Consider the following 17288-nt stretch of genomic DNA (forward strand, 5'->3'; position numbering starts at 1 on the left):
CTTTCTTCACTCCCTCTCTTCCTGCCGCTTGCTTCTCTCAAGGGAATTTTCTCAACCATCCCAGCTCCCCCCGATTTGCCCAAAGATGCCTGAGCTTAGCGAAATTGGCTACTCGCGCGACGCGTGCGTTGCCGCAGTCCGCGGCTACTATGACTTCCTCACCAAGATGTATCTCGACGAGTCGGACATTGTCGAGCCACCTGAGGGGGGCTGGCCTAGCATCACGACCGAGAGCCTGCAAAGCTTGGGCAAGACGAACGAAGTCATTTTGCTGCTCCGCCATCTGCCCTACCTCCGCGCGGCTAGCAACGGGCGGAGACCCGCTCCAGGGCGCCCCTTGGTGCCACTTTGCTGACTGGGAGTCAGACAGCCGAGCCCTCAGCCTTGGCCGAACCAACAGCGATGAACTCAGGGTGTGTTCGGAGGACCCTGAGATATCTGAAGACGTACCTGCCCATGTTGTCGGCCTCACAAGCGGCGGCGATGAAGACACTCCCGTCTTTCTGCTCGACACAGAGCTCGGCATTGTCCACTGTCCTGGATGCAATGACGGGATGAGGCACAATCCCTCGCGGGAGCCAGTGCTGGACGATCCGTACGACTGGGCGCCTGAGAATGAGGCCGAGTGGCGCGCCGACGCCCCCGCCTGGGGCATCGCTGATTTCTTCGAGGTTCTCAAGGACCAGTTCCGGGAGTTGCACTTCATCCCCATCACCTCACGGAATGTGGTGGATATCTGGGCCACGCTCCATCCAAGCGCGGACGGCATGGTAGCCATGGTGCAGAGCATCTATCGCACGCATGGTTGGCCTAACCTAGAGCGGTATCGCAAGCGGGAGTGTCTGGAGGCTGTGCAAAAGGCGTTGCAGGAGCGGTATCCTGGTTATGAAGAGGCCCGTCCTGACGACGAGTGAGAGTCTATGGAGGGGACATACTACCCTACTTGTTCTTGCAGTTTAATTACTACTGCATATCAACTGCGTATTTGTATGCACTAACGTAGTATGTGTATGTGTGTGAAATGACATGGATCAAGTATGCAGGCACTTGCCACTAATTAGCCGGGGATTTGCATACCCCCGGGCCGTACAGTACACGCCGTGCCGTACCACCAAAAGAGGCTTAGCCCTAAACTGCCCTACGCAGGGGTACGCCGACCCTACTCATTAAAAGACTGAAATCTGAAATGCCTGTCCATCACCCATCACCCATCATCCATCACCCATCATCTATCACTCAGCTCTGCAAACTATTTATTTTTCCTTTTGAAACCACTACCACACGTCCACGCTTCTCCACACTTGTCCACACTCCATGTCTGATCCACGTTCATCCCCTATTTTCTCCTCCAGAGACATGTCCGTCACGATGAGAGCAACAATCTTCTTCCTCCAGGCTGCTGCCATGGTATCAGCATCGGCGTACGACTCGCTTTTCCCCACCGACGAGCCCACCGTCACGAGCGAACCGTGGGAATGCACAACAGAGAGTCTCGTGCAATATTTCAAAGTGCCAAAGGGCGACCGGGAGCCTGCTCTCGGAGCTCGACTCGTACGGCAGCGACCTGTACAAGACGTGCACACTCACAGGTCTCGAACGGCTGGATTGCCCCTCCCCAGGAAATAAATGGTGCGGCTTCACCACCGCCGCCCCGGCTGCCGTGCTCTCCGACTTCTCCTCTCTCGGCAGCCTGGCCTTATCGTGGTGGTCGGCGCATAGCTCCGCGGCCGTGTCCCTTGCCTCGGAGTGCCCACTTGGCTGGTGGGACGCCGTGATGGCAGTGCCTAATGCTGAGAGGTGGCTGAACGACACCATTGCCTTTGCTGGGTGCTATGCCGATGCACATCCCACGACTGGATCAGCGACCGAACCCACAACTGGATCCTTGACGACCGGACTGACTGCAACAACTCGCTCGGGAGTAACTAGCAGTGGTCCTAAGGCGACGTCGACAGATATGCCCAATAGTGTTCTTGGTCAAACTGAGGGTGTGGAGATGTGGATGGTTGCAGGCACTGGATTGGCTGTTGCTGCGGCGAACTTGGTATAATTAATCAGTGGATGATGGAAGGCTGGCTGACTACGTTATTGCATGGGAAGAATGTGAAGAATGTATATATTAATGTATATACACGTCCTGTGTGTCGGTCTCCTTGTTTCTCGAAAAAAGCTTAGCAGTGGCACCAAAGTTATAAGCAGTTGGACAATCCAAGATGATTTGAGCCAGACAACCATTCCATCGTAAATTGCATCTGTATTCGTTTTGCTGTCAATCAATATGGCTGTCTTAGATCAACTGGTTGTCGTGATCGGTGACTGAAGTTGATGGCTGTCAGGAAACCCACAGCACAAACTCCTACAGCATAGCACCCCAGGCGTCAGTGGGGGTCACCTGCTAGCCAAGCCCCAAAGGTCTAGCGTATAATCCGGCCCTTCCCGCCCCTTCCCGGCAACCCTGCTGGCCTGCCGGCCTCGCTGCCAAGGACCCAGGCTTCGCCCTCATGACATACGACCCCTATTATGGTGGGAAACCTCCGCCTTACAACTACAAGGCAAAGTATGGATCTTGAGTCTTGGTATTCACCTGTGTATTATTAGCGGTCTAAGGATATCGCGCCTCTCATCTCTCATATATGCTCCTCGAACCTATCTAGTCCTCAAGTAATCATATATATTCCCGCGTCCTCCATTAGGCGAATGCCGGCAATACCTCGGATGCCGTGAGCACCAAATGCAACTTTTGTTCGTAGTCGAGGCATCTCCCCCCTCCGTCATCAGCATGCAAGTCTTCCATCGCCCAGGCTGCTTCTAGCAATGTCCTGATGACCCCCAGTGACACAGGTTGTACAGAGACTGCTGCCTGATCGGGAGATATTCCCTCATCTCTACCCAAACCCGAGGTCCGTTGAATCAGATCGAGAATGTCCCTCCTATGGTCTTCTGAAGAAGTCTCGCACCCGAGGATGAACACGATGAAGGGCAAGTTACAAACGCTGAGGTGTCGTATCCCTGTTGTGTCACTGTCAAAGGCATCGCTCAGAAGCGAAGACACTGTTGAGATTGGACCGGATAGCTGCCGAGCCGTTCGGACGAAGTAGATCCAAGTGGCCGCAATGAACAACCTTTTCTGAAGCTGAGCTTGGACCTCGGCCGAGGATATTGAGTTCGACTGTAGGATTTTCTTCAATTCCCCTGTGGCGCGAGAAAATGTGCGTGAAATGCGACTACTTATGTCTTCAAGCATGGCCTGATGCGTCTCCGAGTGGCAGTTGTTGCCAAACTCGGGAGCACTCCTCAAGTCAAGAACGTCTACTAGAAGTTGGAATTCCTCCGAGACGAAGTCTTTGAAGGCGGGAATCTGTAAGTTTTGGATCGAGTGAGCACGGAAATCATCTGACAACTGAGAAGTGCCAGGACGTACAGTATAGTTCTTCGGGCACTTAAACTCTAGGGCCTTGCCCCTGAAGTCGGATTTTGTACCCTTATCGACAGATTTCGGTCGATTCCAGTGCATCAAGCTAAAGAAGGACATGGTATTGTGATAGTGCACGTATCTGTACAGAAGACGAAGATCTTTGCCAAGCATCAGGAGGTTCATTGATTGGTGGGCTTCGGTCAGGACTGTGTTCGCTCCACAGACAAATAAGCACCACAGTGTAGAAGCAGCAGTGAAAAGGCCGATCTGATAGAACGCCAGGAGTTAGCCTTAACCCCTTTTGGTGCCAGAGAGGGATGATAGTGCTAGTTTTTAAACGACCAGACATTACTCACTTCTATTCGGCAGAGGAGAATAGCAGCTGCCATATGTTGCATTGTCTGCACCAGGGTAAGGTTGCCCCTGCTTGCACATTCTCTCAAGGCCTTGAGTGCGCAGGCCTTGAAGCTGATCACGTCCTTGGAGTTGCTAGCCGGGCGGTGAAGTGCTGACAGGGACAGGATTGAGAACAGAACAGCTTGAGATGACGGGCTATCATCAGAGAGCGCCATCTTCATCAGCAAGTCCCGAAAGTCCGAGTTCGTCCCCTCAATAGCAGGAAGTGTATTAGCAACGATTCGGTAGACTGTATGAGAGCGAGTTACTTAGTAGCAGACCTTGAAGAGAGAATGGCATGATCGGGGCATCTACGAAGAAAGCTTACAATAAGACAGCGACCTGCTGCCATCTTGTACAGTTTCTAGTGTTGAATATATCATGGATGGGCTATGAGGAATGACCCCGAGAGCAGTATAGTTATCTCTGTCGCTCATGTCTGTGGTGTAATTAGCATGGTCAGTGGCTCTCTTTTTTACTTTCTACCAAAGGGGGCAAGGTAACGGAAGCCCAGAGCGTACATGGAGTCCCATCATGGGACAATGATAGGTATTCTTCCACATGCGAGGACGACACGTTCAAGAAGTGGGACTCGCGACTGGCCTCGCCTCTGTGTGCGGGTTTCGGGCGTGGGCCGATGACAAAGCGACGCCTATTCCCAGTCCTCGGCCACGACAGTCGGAGGGAATGAACGACGCAAGTCCGCCGAGATCGACGGCAATTCTCACACACAGGCCGGCCTCCATCGCATCGGATCTTCCGTTCTGTGTTCTGTCAGGAGAGTACTTCGGCCGCTTAATCATGGAGCTAATTGATTGCTAATTAAGAGCCTATCTTACCTCTACAACTTTCGCAAGTGCGTGTCGCGGCGAAAGTTGCCATCTTTCCAAGTCAAGGGGGTATTTGGCGGCGCAGTGAGTGATGGAGAAGGGCATGGGAGAAATGTGATGGAATGGGCAGAACTGGGGATGAAGATGACTGATGGTGGAATCTCCACTGCCACTGGCCATGACTACCCGTGCCACGCCCCACTTTAATTGGTACTCGAGGGCTCCTACCACCTAAAGGTGGTGCTGGCCACCAAAATAACCAGATCACCAAAATAACCACTTTTTTGACCATACCTACTATATCTGCCAAAACAACCACTTTTTTGCCATATATTGACCATTTTAACTATGGAATCACGTATTCAAGAAGCCCTCCAATACCTTGAAGACTTTCCCGAGGCTAAACTAGCCGCAGTAGCCCGAGAATTTGGCGTGCCGCGTGGCCGCCTCCGCTACCGCTGCGAGGGCCGCGTACCAAAATCAGGGCAGCCAGCAGCAAATACCAAGCTTACAAGGCCAGAGGAAAAAGCAATTTGCCGCTATATTGATAGACTTGATAGTATCAATCTTTCAGTACGCGCAGGCTTTGTGACTGACGCTGCAAATACCATTTTGCGTGAGCGTTGTGGTGCTGAGGATTTTGCTCCGGTTGGCCAAAGATGGACTACCCGCTTTCTTAAGCGCTATGGCTACTTCCACCAGCTTCAGAAAAGACTCCATTCAGACCGGCAAGCCTCAGAAGACCTCCAACGAGTCAATCAGTACTTCCAGCTTCTTCGTACGACTATTGCAGCCCATGGAATCCCCCCTGAAGATATCTGGAATATGGATGAGACTGGGTTTCGAATAGGGGTTGGAAAGGATCAGCTCATTGTAACCCGCCGGAAGAAAGCCCATTACTTCTCCATTCCAGAGAATCGAGAGTCTGCCACTGCAATTGAGGCTATCTCTGCTGGTGGCCAATATATCCCTGCCTTCTTGATCCTCTCTGGGCAACTCCATATGGCTCAATGGTACCGAATCCCAGAGCTAGACGAAGAAACTGCCATTCGACCTACCTCTACTGGCTACTCGAATGATGAGATTAGCCTTGAGTGGCTTCAGCACTTCGAGAAGCACTCAGCAAAGACTTCCATTAGCTCTAAGCGCTTGCTTATTGTTGATGGCCATGGATCTCACCACACAAAGCAGTTTATCCAGTACTGCGATGACCATGGAATCATTCCTTTTGGCATGCCTCCAAACCTTACGCATCTACTTCAACCTCTAGACGTGGTAGTCTTCCAACCTCTAAAGCACTACCATGCGCAGGCACTAGATCTTATGGTTCGCGATGGCCTCATCAATATCTCCAAGATCGAGTTTCTTTCTTGCATTGGGAAGGTACGGCAACAGGCATTCAAGAAATCCACTATCCTCTCTGCCTTTCGGAAGACTGGAATCTGGCCATTCAACCCTCAACCAGTCCTGGAAATCCTGGAAGCTCGTCAAGCCAGAGAAACCCCCCCTCCTGCTATACCAGATAGACTTCATTCTTCACCATTCAATACGCCAGTAACGTTACGGCAAATCAACAAGGTAGCTGATAAGCTAGAGACTGCACTTGAGGAAGATGAGGATATAGATCCAGACTTTGCCTATAATTTAGGTCGATATATTAGAGGGTCCTTGTCTTTGGCAGCTGAGCTTGTTCAGACCAAACGAGACCTAGGAAGGACTAAAATGGCAGAGGCAGTAGCTAGGCAACGGCGGGCAATGAAGAATACGCCTTTACAGTCAGGGGGCGTGCTTACTGTAGCAATAGGGCGTCAAATGGTACAGCAAAAGGAGGTTGACGAGGTTGCGAAGGCAAGGAAGGTCATTGAGGCAGCAGAATTGAGGCAGCGGAATGCATATAAACGCTTCTACGAAGAGGTTGCAAAAGAGGCACGCAAATGGAGGATGTCTGGAAAGCTAGAAAGGGCAGAAGTATACGATTCAGAGGTAGGATTCCGGTTATTAAAGCGTATATAACGCGTATATAGTAGGTATGGTCAAAAAAGTGGTTATTTTGGTGATCTGGTTATTTTGGTGGCCAGCACCACCTTTAGGTGGTAGGAGCCCTCGAGTACCAATTAAAGTGGGGCGTGGCACGGGTAATTGATGCTTGGGCTCAGCCGTCTGACAAATCCAAGTTAGTAGGGCAAGAATCCCCGAGACGGATGCGAGATAGCCAATGAGAATCGGCGGTAATTATTGGTCATGATCTCTCAATTCAATTCAACCGAGGCGGAAGCGGAAGAGCTACCTAGTTATGTTGAAATTTACCAATAATTATGCCTTTCTAAGATGAAATTCCTGGCAAGTTTGACCGAGGTGGTCATGTAATCGTTTTCCAACGCTCTGTCTGCCATTTGGCCCAATTATATTAAAATGGACGCCGAAGAATGCAGTTCTTGTGTTGATCCATCCACTATCCCAAGTTCCATCAAGCATTAGACCAACTCAAAACGCATCCCACGGGCTCATTGTCATTTCCAAGATGCCATCATACGCCGTAGTAGGTGCTTCGCGAGGTCTCGGGGTAAGCAAAGCATTCGTCACGCATTCTTACTTTTGAACTCAATTAAGCTAATGCATCACAGTACGGTCTCCTGAAGCAATTATCTGCCGACCCGGACAATGTCGTGTTTGGTGTTGTTCGCGGCGTCGAGGCTTTTCGAGAGAAGATATCCAAGGATGTTCCATCGCGCAAAAACATCCACGCGGTCTATGGGGATCTCGCTGACCTCGCATCCCTGAGGGTATTGCCCATTTATCTCGTTCCACTAGCAGTTTGATGCAAACTAACACCTATCACAGGCCGCCGCTGATGCTGTCTCAGCCGTAACTGGTGGCAGTCTCGATGTCCTCATTGCAAATGCTGCTTTCATCGCGGCCGACTTTGATGTCATAGTTAAGCCGTAAGTATACCCCAGTCACTACACCCAACTGAGTCATATTATTATCCCTCCTCCCCCAAACCTGGCTAACCCAGTGTTCTTAGAGGGCAAGACTGGGACATATTCGATAAGACCACGCTGGATTCCTTCAAAATCAACGCCCTTGGTAATATCCACTTGATGAGCGTGTTCACGCCGCTAATCCAGAAGGGCCACCTGAAAAAGATCGTCGCCATCTCGTCCGGCATGGGAGACATCAACTTTACCGTCGAGGCGAATGTTCGTTTCCAAGCTCCATACTCCATCTCCAAGGCGGCACTAAACATGGCCATTGCAAAATTCCACGTCCAGTACCGCAAGGAGGGGATACTGTTCATGGGAATTTCGCCCGGCGTGGTTGATACAGGCGTCTATGACCACTTCGACGGTAAGTGCCTGTCTAGCTATCTCGCGATCTTTCCGGCTCAGCATAGTTATCACTGCTTACTGACCTATCTATGATGCCAGTAACGGATCCCCACGTACAGGCAGGGTCGCAGGAGATGATGACGACCATGAAAAACTACGCTCCGCATTGGGAAGGGCCGATCTCGCCAGAGGAGTCTGCAAGCAAAGTGCTTGAAGTTGTGGATAATGCAACAATCGAGGCAAATGGCGGCCTGATGGTGTCGCACCTTGGAACAAAGCGTTGGCTTTAGCTGGAATTGCTACCGGACTCGTCAAACCGTGTCAGATAGAGCTTAGAGAGCTATTAACCTGAGCAACTCCCCCCTTCAAATATTCTACTCTACGGGAAGAATTGGACGCCCTACTCGATGTATCTCTTTTTCGCTCTGTCCTGTTTCTGTCGGCAAGTAGAATGTAGGGGACGCATAGCCTCTAAGAAACACTAGGCACTAACTTCTTTTCCACGGTTTGCGGGACACTTGCAACTGCTGAATCTGTGACCTGTCTAGCATGAAATTCCAAGTTAGAGATAGACAACTGGGCCGGGCCAGCATAGAATAGGTTGCACGCTAACACAGCTGGGCAGCAACGCGACCGATCCGCCGAATCACTCGAGTCTGCTGGGAGCCACCAATTGTCCTCTCCATGTGTTTTAGCCCCTTCCTCACATATCATCTGGGTTTTCCTCCTCCTCTCTCTTCCTCTTCTTTCCATCCGAGCCTGTGCCCTGTCCTACCTTCTGGAACAGAGTATCAAGTTTTTGTTGCCCCCTTTCATGCTTCTCGACTCGGACTTTCTCTCCACGTAGCACAGGTGGTAGCCCCTGGATACGCCGCCCAGCATCTTCGAGAAGCTCAAGCTCCCGCTCTCTCTGGCCCTTGACGGTGGGGACTGACCAGGAGTTGGAGGAGGCTGCCTTGTGAGCGAGCTTGTATTTCGATCCAACGAGATGCGTCTCGTACGTGTTGGCGTCTTCCTTCTTAACATACTAGGATGACAAAGAGAGCCAGTTGGTGAGTTTGGCGCCCCTCTTCTGACTGCAAGCCTCAAACTCACCTGGTGAGCAACGATCAACCAGTGGTACTCAGTCCCCACTGGGGCGCCACTCCCTTTCGGGGCCGTGCTCGCCCTCCTCTTATGCGTCTTGTAATCAATCTTCCACAGGTCGGGCTCCTCCTTTGTCTCGTGCCAAACACCCGGGTCGTAATTCCAGGTATGCGACCCGCCGACCGCCATTCCGGAATAGATCTGGCCGTTGAACGACTTGATTTCGTTATATCGGCTCGCCCCTGCGTAAGTTCCTCCTCGGCGGCCTCCCGAGGTGTCCACGGGCTGACCCGACGCCGGGCTTGTTGGCTCCCGGGGTATTTCCTCCTCGTCGAGAACAGGGTCGTCAATGTGCAGGCTATCCGCAGTGGCAGCATCTGTGGCGCTGCCGACGCTATTCTCGTGAGCATCCCGGTCCTCATTCGCGGCAGCAGATGGCTGCGTCTTGGTACGTTTAGAGCGAGCCATGATTACTTGATCATTGTCTTTGCGTGCGTTTGGAATGTGAACCGGGGTCCAATCCTCCATCATCCACGTTGTCATGGAAGCTCAGGATAACTATGACGTCGATGATCACACATGTTATGGTTCCTGATTGGCTAGCTGCGTGCCTCCTCCCAGCGATTCGCCCCACCGTGACGCTTTATTGCTGGCTTCTGGTAATTACGATGATATGAATGGAATCCGATGTTTCTACAGGAACTTCAGCCATGCCCCAGGAGAAGCTATCCATGTTCGTCAGCACCAGATGTTCCGCGGGTTCTGACTCAGGCTAGTCGCTGGTTCAAGCAAGTCGAGGGACATCGTTGCCATGATTATTTGCAAAGATTCGACATACGAAGTTTAGTGAAATGCATTTTCGATCACTCTGAATATCGTTCCATATTAGTTGCCTACTGGGACTATGACGCTATAACTCATCGGGCTTCCAACTTCCTGGACACCGGTGCTCAGGAAAAGAGGCCGCATTTCCCCATCGTCAGAGAAATACAAGACTGGTCTCTCTCTCCGGTAGAAGTTAATAACAGTCCCATCGTCGTACTTGACCTCGGTGCTGAACGCCAACGTATTATTGTTGAAAGTCCAAGGTCCCATGAAGTGCGTCGCAAACGCATGCCGTCCAACTTTAGGGCCTTTCCCGAACCCACCCTCTGGTTCGAGGGAGTGCAGCAATAAATGGTAGTTGCCTCGCTTGTCGAGCCAGATGAAAGGGTCCTCATTCACCGCGCTGAAAATAGGATCCGCCTGGACCCGCGTGTACGGGCCCTCGAACCCGGTCGGAGAAAGTGCCAGGTTGATCTGCTCTCCATGCTCGCAGTTGTACGGACAGCCGCGGTAGGCGAGCAGCATCGTCGAGTCCTTGTCGTGTGGTCCGTGGAGGGCCAGTGGCGAAGGGTTCGTCACATCGGCATCCCAATCGCTGCTGTTTGTGCCTTGGAAGACCTGTCCGTGAAAAGTCCAAGTGCGCAGGTCCGGGCTTGACTGGACGGAGATGCCGGATTCGCCGTTGTTTGAGTTGCCCGGGCCACAGGAGAATTTGTGTCCGGTGCAGACATCCGCTGGAGTCTGAGGGCAGCCGATGTAGTAGAGCAGGTACAGGTTGTCTGCCTTACTATAAACGAGAGTCGGGTTATGGGCGAACGAGCCAACGACTTCAGCGGCGAATGTGTATGGACCCTCGGGACCAGATCTCGACTCGGCGCGGATGATACGGCTGTACGGTGACCAGTAATCTAGGCCACAGTGGTCTGCAAATTCGGAGAGGAAAAGGTGGTAGAGCGATGGGTCATGGGGGTCATGGACGATCTGGTTGCACCACGACGAGATTCCTTCCCCTGTGCGATTGTACCCGCCGAATAGTTTTGCGGGACCGGTGTCCAAGACGCCACAGTCAACACCCTTCCAGCCGGGGTCGCAGACGCACTTCCCACAGCGACGCGAACAGATGCCGTTCAGGCTGCAGTCTTCGTCGGTCATGCACTGTTGAGATGAGAGTGCGATGAAGCTGCAAAGGAGGAGGAAAAGTTGCAGAGTCTTGGAAAGCGCCATTTGTGTACTTATTTGCCTTCCAAAGAAGGAGTCACTATCTTGTATAGATGTCCTTGCAATGATGTTTGTAAATCTCCATGGTCTCTCGGGCCTGAAGGAAAAGACGTATTAATTATATACCAGCCTTCTTGGGAGAAGTCGGATGAGCCAACTTTGGTCGTAATACCCCGTCGGATATTTCAGGTTGACAAGGTTCAGATATATCCCCGCGGTGATAATTCAGGAACTCCATCTGATGTCCTGTTGTTGGATCTAGCTTGAAGATTAAAGCCCGCTACTCCTCATTTTATCGTATCCTGGCTGTATCGGGGTGGAGATGTTAGCTTCCCCGCAGTTTGTTCACTCTGAAAAGGGTAATGGACTTGGCAATCACTAGGAACGGTTCCTAATTAGGCCCGAGCTAATGTTCAGGAACTGCAAACTCTTCTTCCTGCGGAACTAGGCGCAAGAAAGTTGGGCGCGATCCGGGTAGCAAGCAAGTTACGTTGCATCACCCAAAACCTCCCAACCATATCTGCGAGCTACGATCGCACCCACTCCTCGCAAACACTTGTTTCCATTCAGGCTAGATTCTCTAGCTCTTCGGTTATCAAAGGTGTCATTACCATTCTGCCGTCTGAAATGGCCGAGGGGGTACGAACTAACTGCGGGTCAGCCTCCCCAATATTGACCCCTGGAGAGCTGATCAAACTGCAAACAAAAGGAAAAAACTCCCCAGATCAAGACGTGTAGTGCGTTTCTACTCTTTCCCTTTCGCTCAAAGAGGTCCACATACATATTCCCAAGGAACCCGTTACCTTCGCACGCACTGTCCCAAACGGCGAAGTCCGTCACACTTTCCTGCCATGTTGTTGCTACCGCAATGTGCTCGAACTCCATGTCAAATCGATTCTCAAAGACTCGAAGCATTCCGTTGAGGGTATGCATAACTTCAACATACTCGGCGAGTTTCTCACTGTTGACGGCGAAGCTTTCCTTTTCTGTTTATAAAGATAGTAGACCTGGCCCGGTCCCAGACATACAGCTCAGCTGTATCCTCCTCTGAGTTCAGTGTCTGTTCTCGTGAGTTGCAAGAGCCTCTCGGTCTTCGCCCTGGCAACGGCTCCAACCTCTTCCGCAACTCATGCAACTGGGCCGCAACCTCGGCCACACTTGATGCCCTACTCTCCTACAGCTTCAACGCAGCATGATTGTCAAACCCTAGCAGTCGAGTAGTCTCATCTCTCGGGTATACCATCTTTTCTAGGCTCGCAGATCTTCGTGAAAGCGTAAGCGTGGAAATAGAGGGACATCACCTTGCTGAGTTTATAACATAAATGAGTCGATAACCCAAATGGTGCCTTCGAGATCGATGTAAAGGACGTTAATGCCCGTGAGCGTTGCTGGTAGGGAATTTTCAGCAACAAGAAATTCTTATTCGACACGAGACCTATTGTCAATATCTTAGCTCCGTCGTGTTTGCTATCTGTTTCCACGAACATATTGTTTCAGAGATAGAAACAGCCACGAGTAACGAATGGTAGCGCTTTTGTGGTTAATGTCCGGAGAGTCTTGTTGTCGATGTCGAGAAAACCGAAAAGGGGTAAAAAGAGGGGGGGCTGCACACTGGTTGCGGTCGCCAACATGGCTCCCTATATATGGCGTATTGCTATGCCTAGATCTTAGAATACCCCGACTGATTAACCAGTACACTTCCTTAAGATGTATAATAATACTACTCCCCTCTTTATTTGGGTATTTTTGTGTTCCAATGGTTTCAGACGTCAGTCTTGTGAAATGGCCTCCAACGAGGAATCCTTGAAAGAATTGCCGGCATTTGCGTACACAGGGTCCGTGCATTTTTGCCAAACCCCTCCCCTCTTCAACCACCATCTCCCTTGGAATATTCCCCGCTTTGACGGCTGGGCAGGATTACGAATGAAGGGGTATAGATGCTGTTTGGTTTGCATAAGTAGTTAAAGAGGAGAGTACACTAGCCGATAGCATAAAAAGCTCCGGATCATGATTTTGGGGGGAGGGCCGAAATACCAAACCCTCAACACCACCACCCTCAGCCCATAATCCAACCAACCAAATCTTGAAGGCATGGCATCAGACAACCGCAACAACGACAGCACTCCTGCACTCGGCATCCCAAACCGATATATAACCACCCACGATGCCGAGGGCAAGTCCATCTTCTCGACCGCGTTCCCCCCGGCACTCACCCCGCGGGGCGTCCCCGGGATGCAGTACTTCGAAGGTTATGAGGTCCTGGAGGTGCCGCTCAATATGACGGACGAGGCGGATCTTAAAGCGTTCCAAGCGCACTCGGCGACGGCCCCTGACCGGCTGCACTTCCCACGCGCGGGCACGGTGCTGCGCTACTGCGACTGGGCGCCGGGCTGTGCCATCCCCATGCACCGCACCGAGTCGATCGACTTTGGCACCGTGCTGAAAGGCGAGCTGGAGCTGACGCTCGACTCGGGCGAGATACGACTGATGAAGGCGGGCGACAGCATCGTGCAGCGCGGTACCACGCATGCTTGGCGCAACCCCAGCGCGACAGAGCACGCCCGCGCCGTCTTTGTTGTGCAAGGATGTCCACCTGTCAAGGTTGGCGGAGTGGAGATGACGGAGATGCTTCCTTGGGATAAAAAGGATTAAGAGATGTTGGCGGTGTACAAGATGCTAGCGGTTCGAACTAGGAGGGACCGTGGAAGTCGAGGTGTTTGGTCAAATCATGTAGCCTGGTCGTCTCATTGAACAATTGTCGACAAGATTTCCAAACCCCTACGATATCTCAAATGATGGCCTCCACCAATGCCTAAACTCTCACGTATATATGTATGATAATCTACTCTATAAGTTTAAGGAACATAGTGCTGGGGCTATGATGAAAGAATATGCACACCTAGTGTGATTACTTGCCACTCACTTCTTTTCCTTCCAGTCCTCCTTACCCCCCAAATACCGATACACGACCCTCGAATCCAAATCCTTGCAATCCGCCGCCTCGCTCGCCGCCGTGAACACCCCCAAACCACTCGTGCCCAAGGCATTCCTCGTACCTAGCCTCCTGGCCATATCTACCGCCAGTCCAATATCCTTCCTCATTAGCTGCACACGGAACCCACCTTGGTACCCGTTCGACGATGGCGCTTTGGGACACACGCCCGGCACAGGGTTGAACACATCACAGATGGCGTTTTGTGCGGTACCGGCCGCAAAGACTGACGCCAGGACGTCGGCATCAATGCCCGCGCGCATTCCCATGTCCATGGCCTCGGAGCACGCGATGGTGATAATGCCGGAGAGGTAGTTGTTGGATAGCTTCGCTGCGAGGCCGAGCGAGGGCCCGCCGCAGGGGATCACCTTACCACCCATGGTTTGGAGCAAAGCGGTTAGGCGGGGGATGTTGGGGTCCGAAGGGGAGCAGCCGAGGAAGAAGGCCATGGTGGCGTTGACGGCTCCGATAACGCCGCCACTGACGGGGGCGTCGTAGAAGGAAGTTGTGGGTGAGGATATGGAGAGTTGTTCCTTGACATGCAGGTTGGTGGCGGTGTCGATAGTGGAGCAGTCGAGTAGTAGCTTGGCGGTAGAGGAGGAGGAGGAGGAAGAGAGGGCGGCGGCGATCCCAGTGGCTGGGTCAAGATAGACTGATTTGACGTGGGCGCCTTCGGGGAGCATCGTGAGTATGACGTCCTGTGGGGAAGCAGTTGGTCAGAGTACGTGAGAAGCAGTGGAGGAATCTCTATATCAAGGACGTACCGATTTTTCTGCCACTTCCTTGGCATTGGCACACTTGACAATAGCATCAGGAAACGAGGCGCAGACCTCTTCCACGGCGGCGGCTACGACGTCGTGAATGAAAATATGCGATCCAACAGGGAGCCTTTTGACAAGATTGATGACCATGGGTTTCCCCATGGCTCCAAGGCCTATGAAGCCTATGGAGTTGGGGAGGGAGTTACTATCGGCCGAAGACATTGTCGGTCTGTCGTTTTGAGGCTTGCTTCGAAAAACGGCTGAGCTTGTGGTAGGCGATGTGTTCCTCTCGTAATTCTTCTATTCCCAGCATAAGAAAGTCCGACAGAGGGTGCAATATCAAAATCACCCATGCGGGGAAATGACACTAGGGTTATTTAGCGTGGGGATGTGGGATGCCGGTAATTAGGCACGCCACTCTCTGTGCGGACCTAGATGGGGATGGCAAAGGGTGGGGGAACACGACCAACGGAGGTGGGGGAAAAAATTAAGGGGCTGAGAGCAAGGAAGGAAATATTATTTACTTGGAGGCAGGAAGCAAGCAATCACCACACGACGGCCAATGTCGTTACCAGTCCCCCCTCCTCCGGCCACCACCTCCCCTCTTTTAGACGTTGAAATGAGAGCAGGAGCGACAACAGCAGCAGCTCCTGCTACAGTTCAGGTTCACGCGCTTTCGGCGGGGTACTTCTCCCTTCCAGAAGAGCAGTTTGTACATCCATCGTCCCACGCGGCGCGCAGCACTGTGCCGTCGCTATGCTTCCTGGTGCAGCACTTTAACCCCGTTACGGGCAACAATACGCACATTGTCTTCGACCTGGGCCTGAGGAGGGACATCAGTCGCTACCCAGAACCCATCCGCCGACATGTCGCCACCCGACAGCCCATGACGACCGATCCGGACGTGGTCAAGAGTCTGAACCGGGGAGGTTTGACCCCGGACGATATTGACTACGTCATCTACTCACATGTAAGTCATGTTTACGAGAATTCTGCCCTTCTTCCTCCCTTTCCCTCCTTTTCCCTCCTTCTTCTTTAGTACTTCTTCCCTGTCTGACAGTTGTGCAAGGTCCACTGGGATCACGTTGGCGAGCCGCGAGACTTTCCTCGCAGCACCTTCGTCGTCGGTTATGGGGCTCTAGACTTGCTTGACGGGAAGACTTCTACCTTGCGAGGCGGCCACTCGTTCTTCGAAGCAGACCTCCTTGACCGCTCTCGGACCATCGAGCTCCCCGACCCAAACACTAGGAGATTGAATGGCAGCGGTGGCAATAGGCTTCCCACCCCTCCACCCTCTTCCTCCTCCTCTATCGACTTCTCTAGACCGTGGGAACCCTTTGGCGACCTTCCTTCGGCGCTCGATATATTTCAGGATGGCAGCCTGTACATAATCGATGCTCCAGGCCACCTCCCGGGCCATATCAACCTCCTCGCCCGCACCAGCGACGGCCGGGGAAGTAGTGGCTGGGTTTACCTGGCCGGCGACGCCTGCCACGACCGCCGCATTATCCGCAAGGAGAAGGAAATAGGCGAGTGGCACGACGCCCACGGTCACATGTGCTGCATTCACGCCGACCGCGCCAAGGCGGAGGAAACCATCGAGCAGATCAGGGGCCTAGAGAGGAAGGGGGTGGAAGTGATTTTCGCCCATGATGTCGAGTGGGAGAGCGATGTGAAGAATCGGAATCGGTTCTTTGGGGCTTTGACAGAAGGCAATTAGAGGAGGGGGCTCATTTCCCGAGTCTGGTTTATATAGCGATATGTGCATTGTGTGTCTATGTCTAGATACGGGTATTGAAAATCCACATGTCTCATATATATGTCCTCTTGCTATCGCTATTAATAAACGTCATTCAGTCTCGGTTTTCTTCATTGTTAGCCTTGCACTCTTCATGGGAATACTATAACGCTAGATACTGCGTATCTTATCCCAGTTTCTTTATTTACCCTTGAGGAGAAAATACGTCCCCTCAGTAAGGATTTTCCCCCACATCACGTGGCCTCTTTTTCATTTCGGCGGACTTTGAGGGGAAATGGGATAGAGGGGCGGGGGAAGCGGACTAGCGGGGGAATGATGCAGACCTTTGCATCATAGGGGGAAGAAGGTTTCCACGAGTCCCCGATTTACATGTAGGGCTTCATTTGACCTCACAAAATTGGCTCTTGAATAGCATCATAACTTGTGGGCCTGGAGAAAACGAGAGGAACATGGAGAGACTCGCCGAACCCGATAGCTACAATAGCAAATGCCGTGCACCTTGGCTTGCATGCTTATGCGGGGGTGGGTGGGGTTAAGGCGGAAGCCAACGGCCTGAGAGCGGAGTCGGATGCGGGGAACTTTTTCGACAACCCACACACGATGCTGTTTCTCAGGACATTTCCCCGTTCCAGTGTAGTAATATTGGTGGTATCGGTGCGTCCAAGAATCGCGAATAC

General features: G+C 52.2%; 9 protein-coding genes across 9 annotated transcripts; 5 read left to right on the forward strand and 4 right to left on the reverse strand.

The window, feature by feature from the left end:
* Positions 1 to 23: 23 nt before the first annotated feature.
* QBC33DRAFT_569894 (uncharacterized protein) lies at positions 24 to 914 on the forward strand (the record flags this gene model as incomplete). The annotated part of the gene is made up of 2 exons (XM_060430550.1): positions 24 to 305; positions 367 to 914. Exons 1-2 carry the CDS (start codon positions 86 to 88, stop codon positions 912 to 914), a joined length of 768 nt encoding a protein of 255 aa, XP_060283783.1. The 5' UTR covers positions 24 to 85.
* Positions 915 to 1368: 454 nt separating this feature from the next.
* QBC33DRAFT_559055 (uncharacterized protein) lies at positions 1369 to 2050 on the forward strand (the record flags this gene model as incomplete). The annotated part of the gene is made up of 2 exons (XM_060429935.1): positions 1369 to 1469; positions 1519 to 2050. 2 exons carry the CDS (start codon positions 1369 to 1371, stop codon positions 2048 to 2050), a joined length of 633 nt encoding a protein of 210 aa, XP_060283784.1.
* Positions 2051 to 2583: 533 nt separating this feature from the next.
* QBC33DRAFT_538657 (fungal-specific transcription factor domain-containing protein) lies at positions 2584 to 4769 on the reverse strand. The gene is made up of 6 exons (XM_060427914.1): positions 4651 to 4769; positions 4333 to 4575; positions 4140 to 4250; positions 3772 to 4061; positions 3422 to 3682; positions 2584 to 3358 (listed from the first exon to the last, which is right to left on the reverse strand). The coding sequence occupies exons 1-6, from the start codon at positions 4691 to 4693 to the stop codon at positions 2690 to 2692; spliced, it is 1617 nt and encodes a 538-aa protein (XP_060283785.1). The 5' UTR covers positions 4694 to 4769; the 3' UTR covers positions 2584 to 2689.
* Positions 4770 to 6938: 2169 nt separating this feature from the next.
* QBC33DRAFT_611175 (putative short chain dehydrogenase) lies at positions 6939 to 8310 on the forward strand. Its single transcript, XM_060432441.1, has 5 exons — positions 6939 to 7204; positions 7266 to 7424; positions 7483 to 7583; positions 7667 to 7989; positions 8070 to 8310. Exons 1-5 carry the CDS (start codon positions 7163 to 7165, stop codon positions 8258 to 8260), a joined length of 816 nt encoding a protein of 271 aa, XP_060283786.1. The 5' UTR covers positions 6939 to 7162; the 3' UTR covers positions 8261 to 8310.
* A 20-nt stretch (positions 8311 to 8330) lies between these two features.
* Positions 8331 to 9571, reverse strand: QBC33DRAFT_538663 (uncharacterized protein). The gene is made up of 2 exons (XM_060427915.1): positions 9066 to 9571; positions 8331 to 8997 (listed from the first exon to the last, which is right to left on the reverse strand). The coding sequence occupies exons 1-2, from the start codon at positions 9522 to 9524 to the stop codon at positions 8674 to 8676; spliced, it is 783 nt and encodes a 260-aa protein (XP_060283787.1). The 5' UTR covers positions 9525 to 9571; the 3' UTR covers positions 8331 to 8673.
* Positions 9572 to 9770: 199 nt separating this feature from the next.
* Positions 9771 to 11108, reverse strand: QBC33DRAFT_472237 (EGF-like domain-protein; the record flags this gene model as incomplete). Its single annotated transcript, XM_060425204.1, has 1 exon — positions 9771 to 11108. One exon carries the CDS (start codon positions 11103 to 11105, stop codon positions 9942 to 9944), a length of 1164 nt encoding a protein of 387 aa, XP_060283788.1. The 3' UTR covers positions 9771 to 9941.
* A 1885-nt stretch (positions 11109 to 12993) lies between these two features.
* On the forward strand, positions 12994 to 13751 carry QBC33DRAFT_491959 (oxalate oxidase GF-3.8; the record flags this gene model as incomplete). The annotated part of the gene is made up of 1 exon (XM_060425487.1): positions 12994 to 13751. The coding sequence occupies exon 1, from the start codon at positions 13191 to 13193 to the stop codon at positions 13749 to 13751; it is 561 nt and encodes a 186-aa protein (XP_060283789.1). The 5' UTR covers positions 12994 to 13190.
* Positions 13752 to 14018: 267 nt separating this feature from the next.
* Positions 14019 to 15074, reverse strand: QBC33DRAFT_491962 (NAD binding domain of 6-phosphogluconate dehydrogenase-domain-containing protein; the record flags this gene model as incomplete). Its single annotated transcript, XM_060425488.1, has 2 exons — positions 14019 to 14789; positions 14856 to 15074. The coding sequence occupies 2 exons, from the start codon at positions 15072 to 15074 to the stop codon at positions 14019 to 14021; spliced, it is 990 nt and encodes a 329-aa protein (XP_060283790.1).
* Positions 15075 to 15471: 397 nt separating this feature from the next.
* On the forward strand, positions 15472 to 16572 carry QBC33DRAFT_569902 (metallo-hydrolase oxidoreductase; the record flags this gene model as incomplete). Its single annotated transcript, XM_060430551.1, has 2 exons — positions 15472 to 15822; positions 15922 to 16572. The coding sequence occupies 2 exons, from the start codon at positions 15472 to 15474 to the stop codon at positions 16570 to 16572; spliced, it is 1002 nt and encodes a 333-aa protein (XP_060283791.1).
* Between the last annotated feature and the right edge of the window lie 716 nt (positions 16573 to 17288).

Source organism: Phialemonium atrogriseum, assembly GCF_030411735.1.
Source record: "Phialemonium atrogriseum strain 8032-3 unplaced genomic scaffold QBC33scaffold_12, whole genome shotgun sequence".
Taxonomy (NCBI): Eukaryota; Fungi; Ascomycota; class Sordariomycetes; order Cephalothecales; family Cephalothecaceae; genus Phialemonium; species Phialemonium atrogriseum.

What these genes read in the sequence shown, in the direction of transcription:
- QBC33DRAFT_538657 (XM_060427914.1), bottom strand. Translation starts at nt 4,693, where the DNA reads ATGGCAACTTTCGCCGCGACACGCACTTGCGAAAGTTGTAGAG. An exon ending in GTCCCATGATGGGACTCCAT is followed by an intron (nt 4,251 to 4,332) that starts GTACGCTCTGGG and finishes ATTACACCACAG; the next exon opens with ACATGAGCGACAGAGATAAC. An exon ending in CAGCAGGTCGCTGTCTTATT is followed by an intron (nt 4,062 to 4,139) that starts GTAAGCTTTCTT and finishes GCTCTCATACAG; the next exon opens with TCTACCGAATCGTTGCTAAT.
- QBC33DRAFT_538663 (XM_060427915.1), bottom strand. Translation starts at nt 9,524, where the DNA reads ATGGCTCGCTCTAAACGTACCAAGACGCAGCCATCTGCTGCCGCGAAT. An exon ending in GGTTGATCGTTGCTCACCAG is followed by an intron (nt 8,998 to 9,065) that starts GTGAGTTTGAGG and finishes TTGTCATCCTAG; the next exon opens with TATGTTAAGAAGGAAGACGC.
- QBC33DRAFT_611175 (XM_060432441.1), top strand. Translation starts at nt 7,163, where the DNA reads ATGCCATCATACGCCGTAGTAGGTGCTTCGCGAGGTCTCGGG. An exon ending in GTGCTTCGCGAGGTCTCGGG is followed by an intron (nt 7,205 to 7,265) that starts GTAAGCAAAGCA and finishes AATGCATCACAG; the next exon opens with TACGGTCTCCTGAAGCAATT. An exon ending in CGTCTATGACCACTTCGACG is followed by an intron (nt 7,990 to 8,069) that starts GTAAGTGCCTGT and finishes CTATGATGCCAG; the next exon opens with TAACGGATCCCCACGTACAG.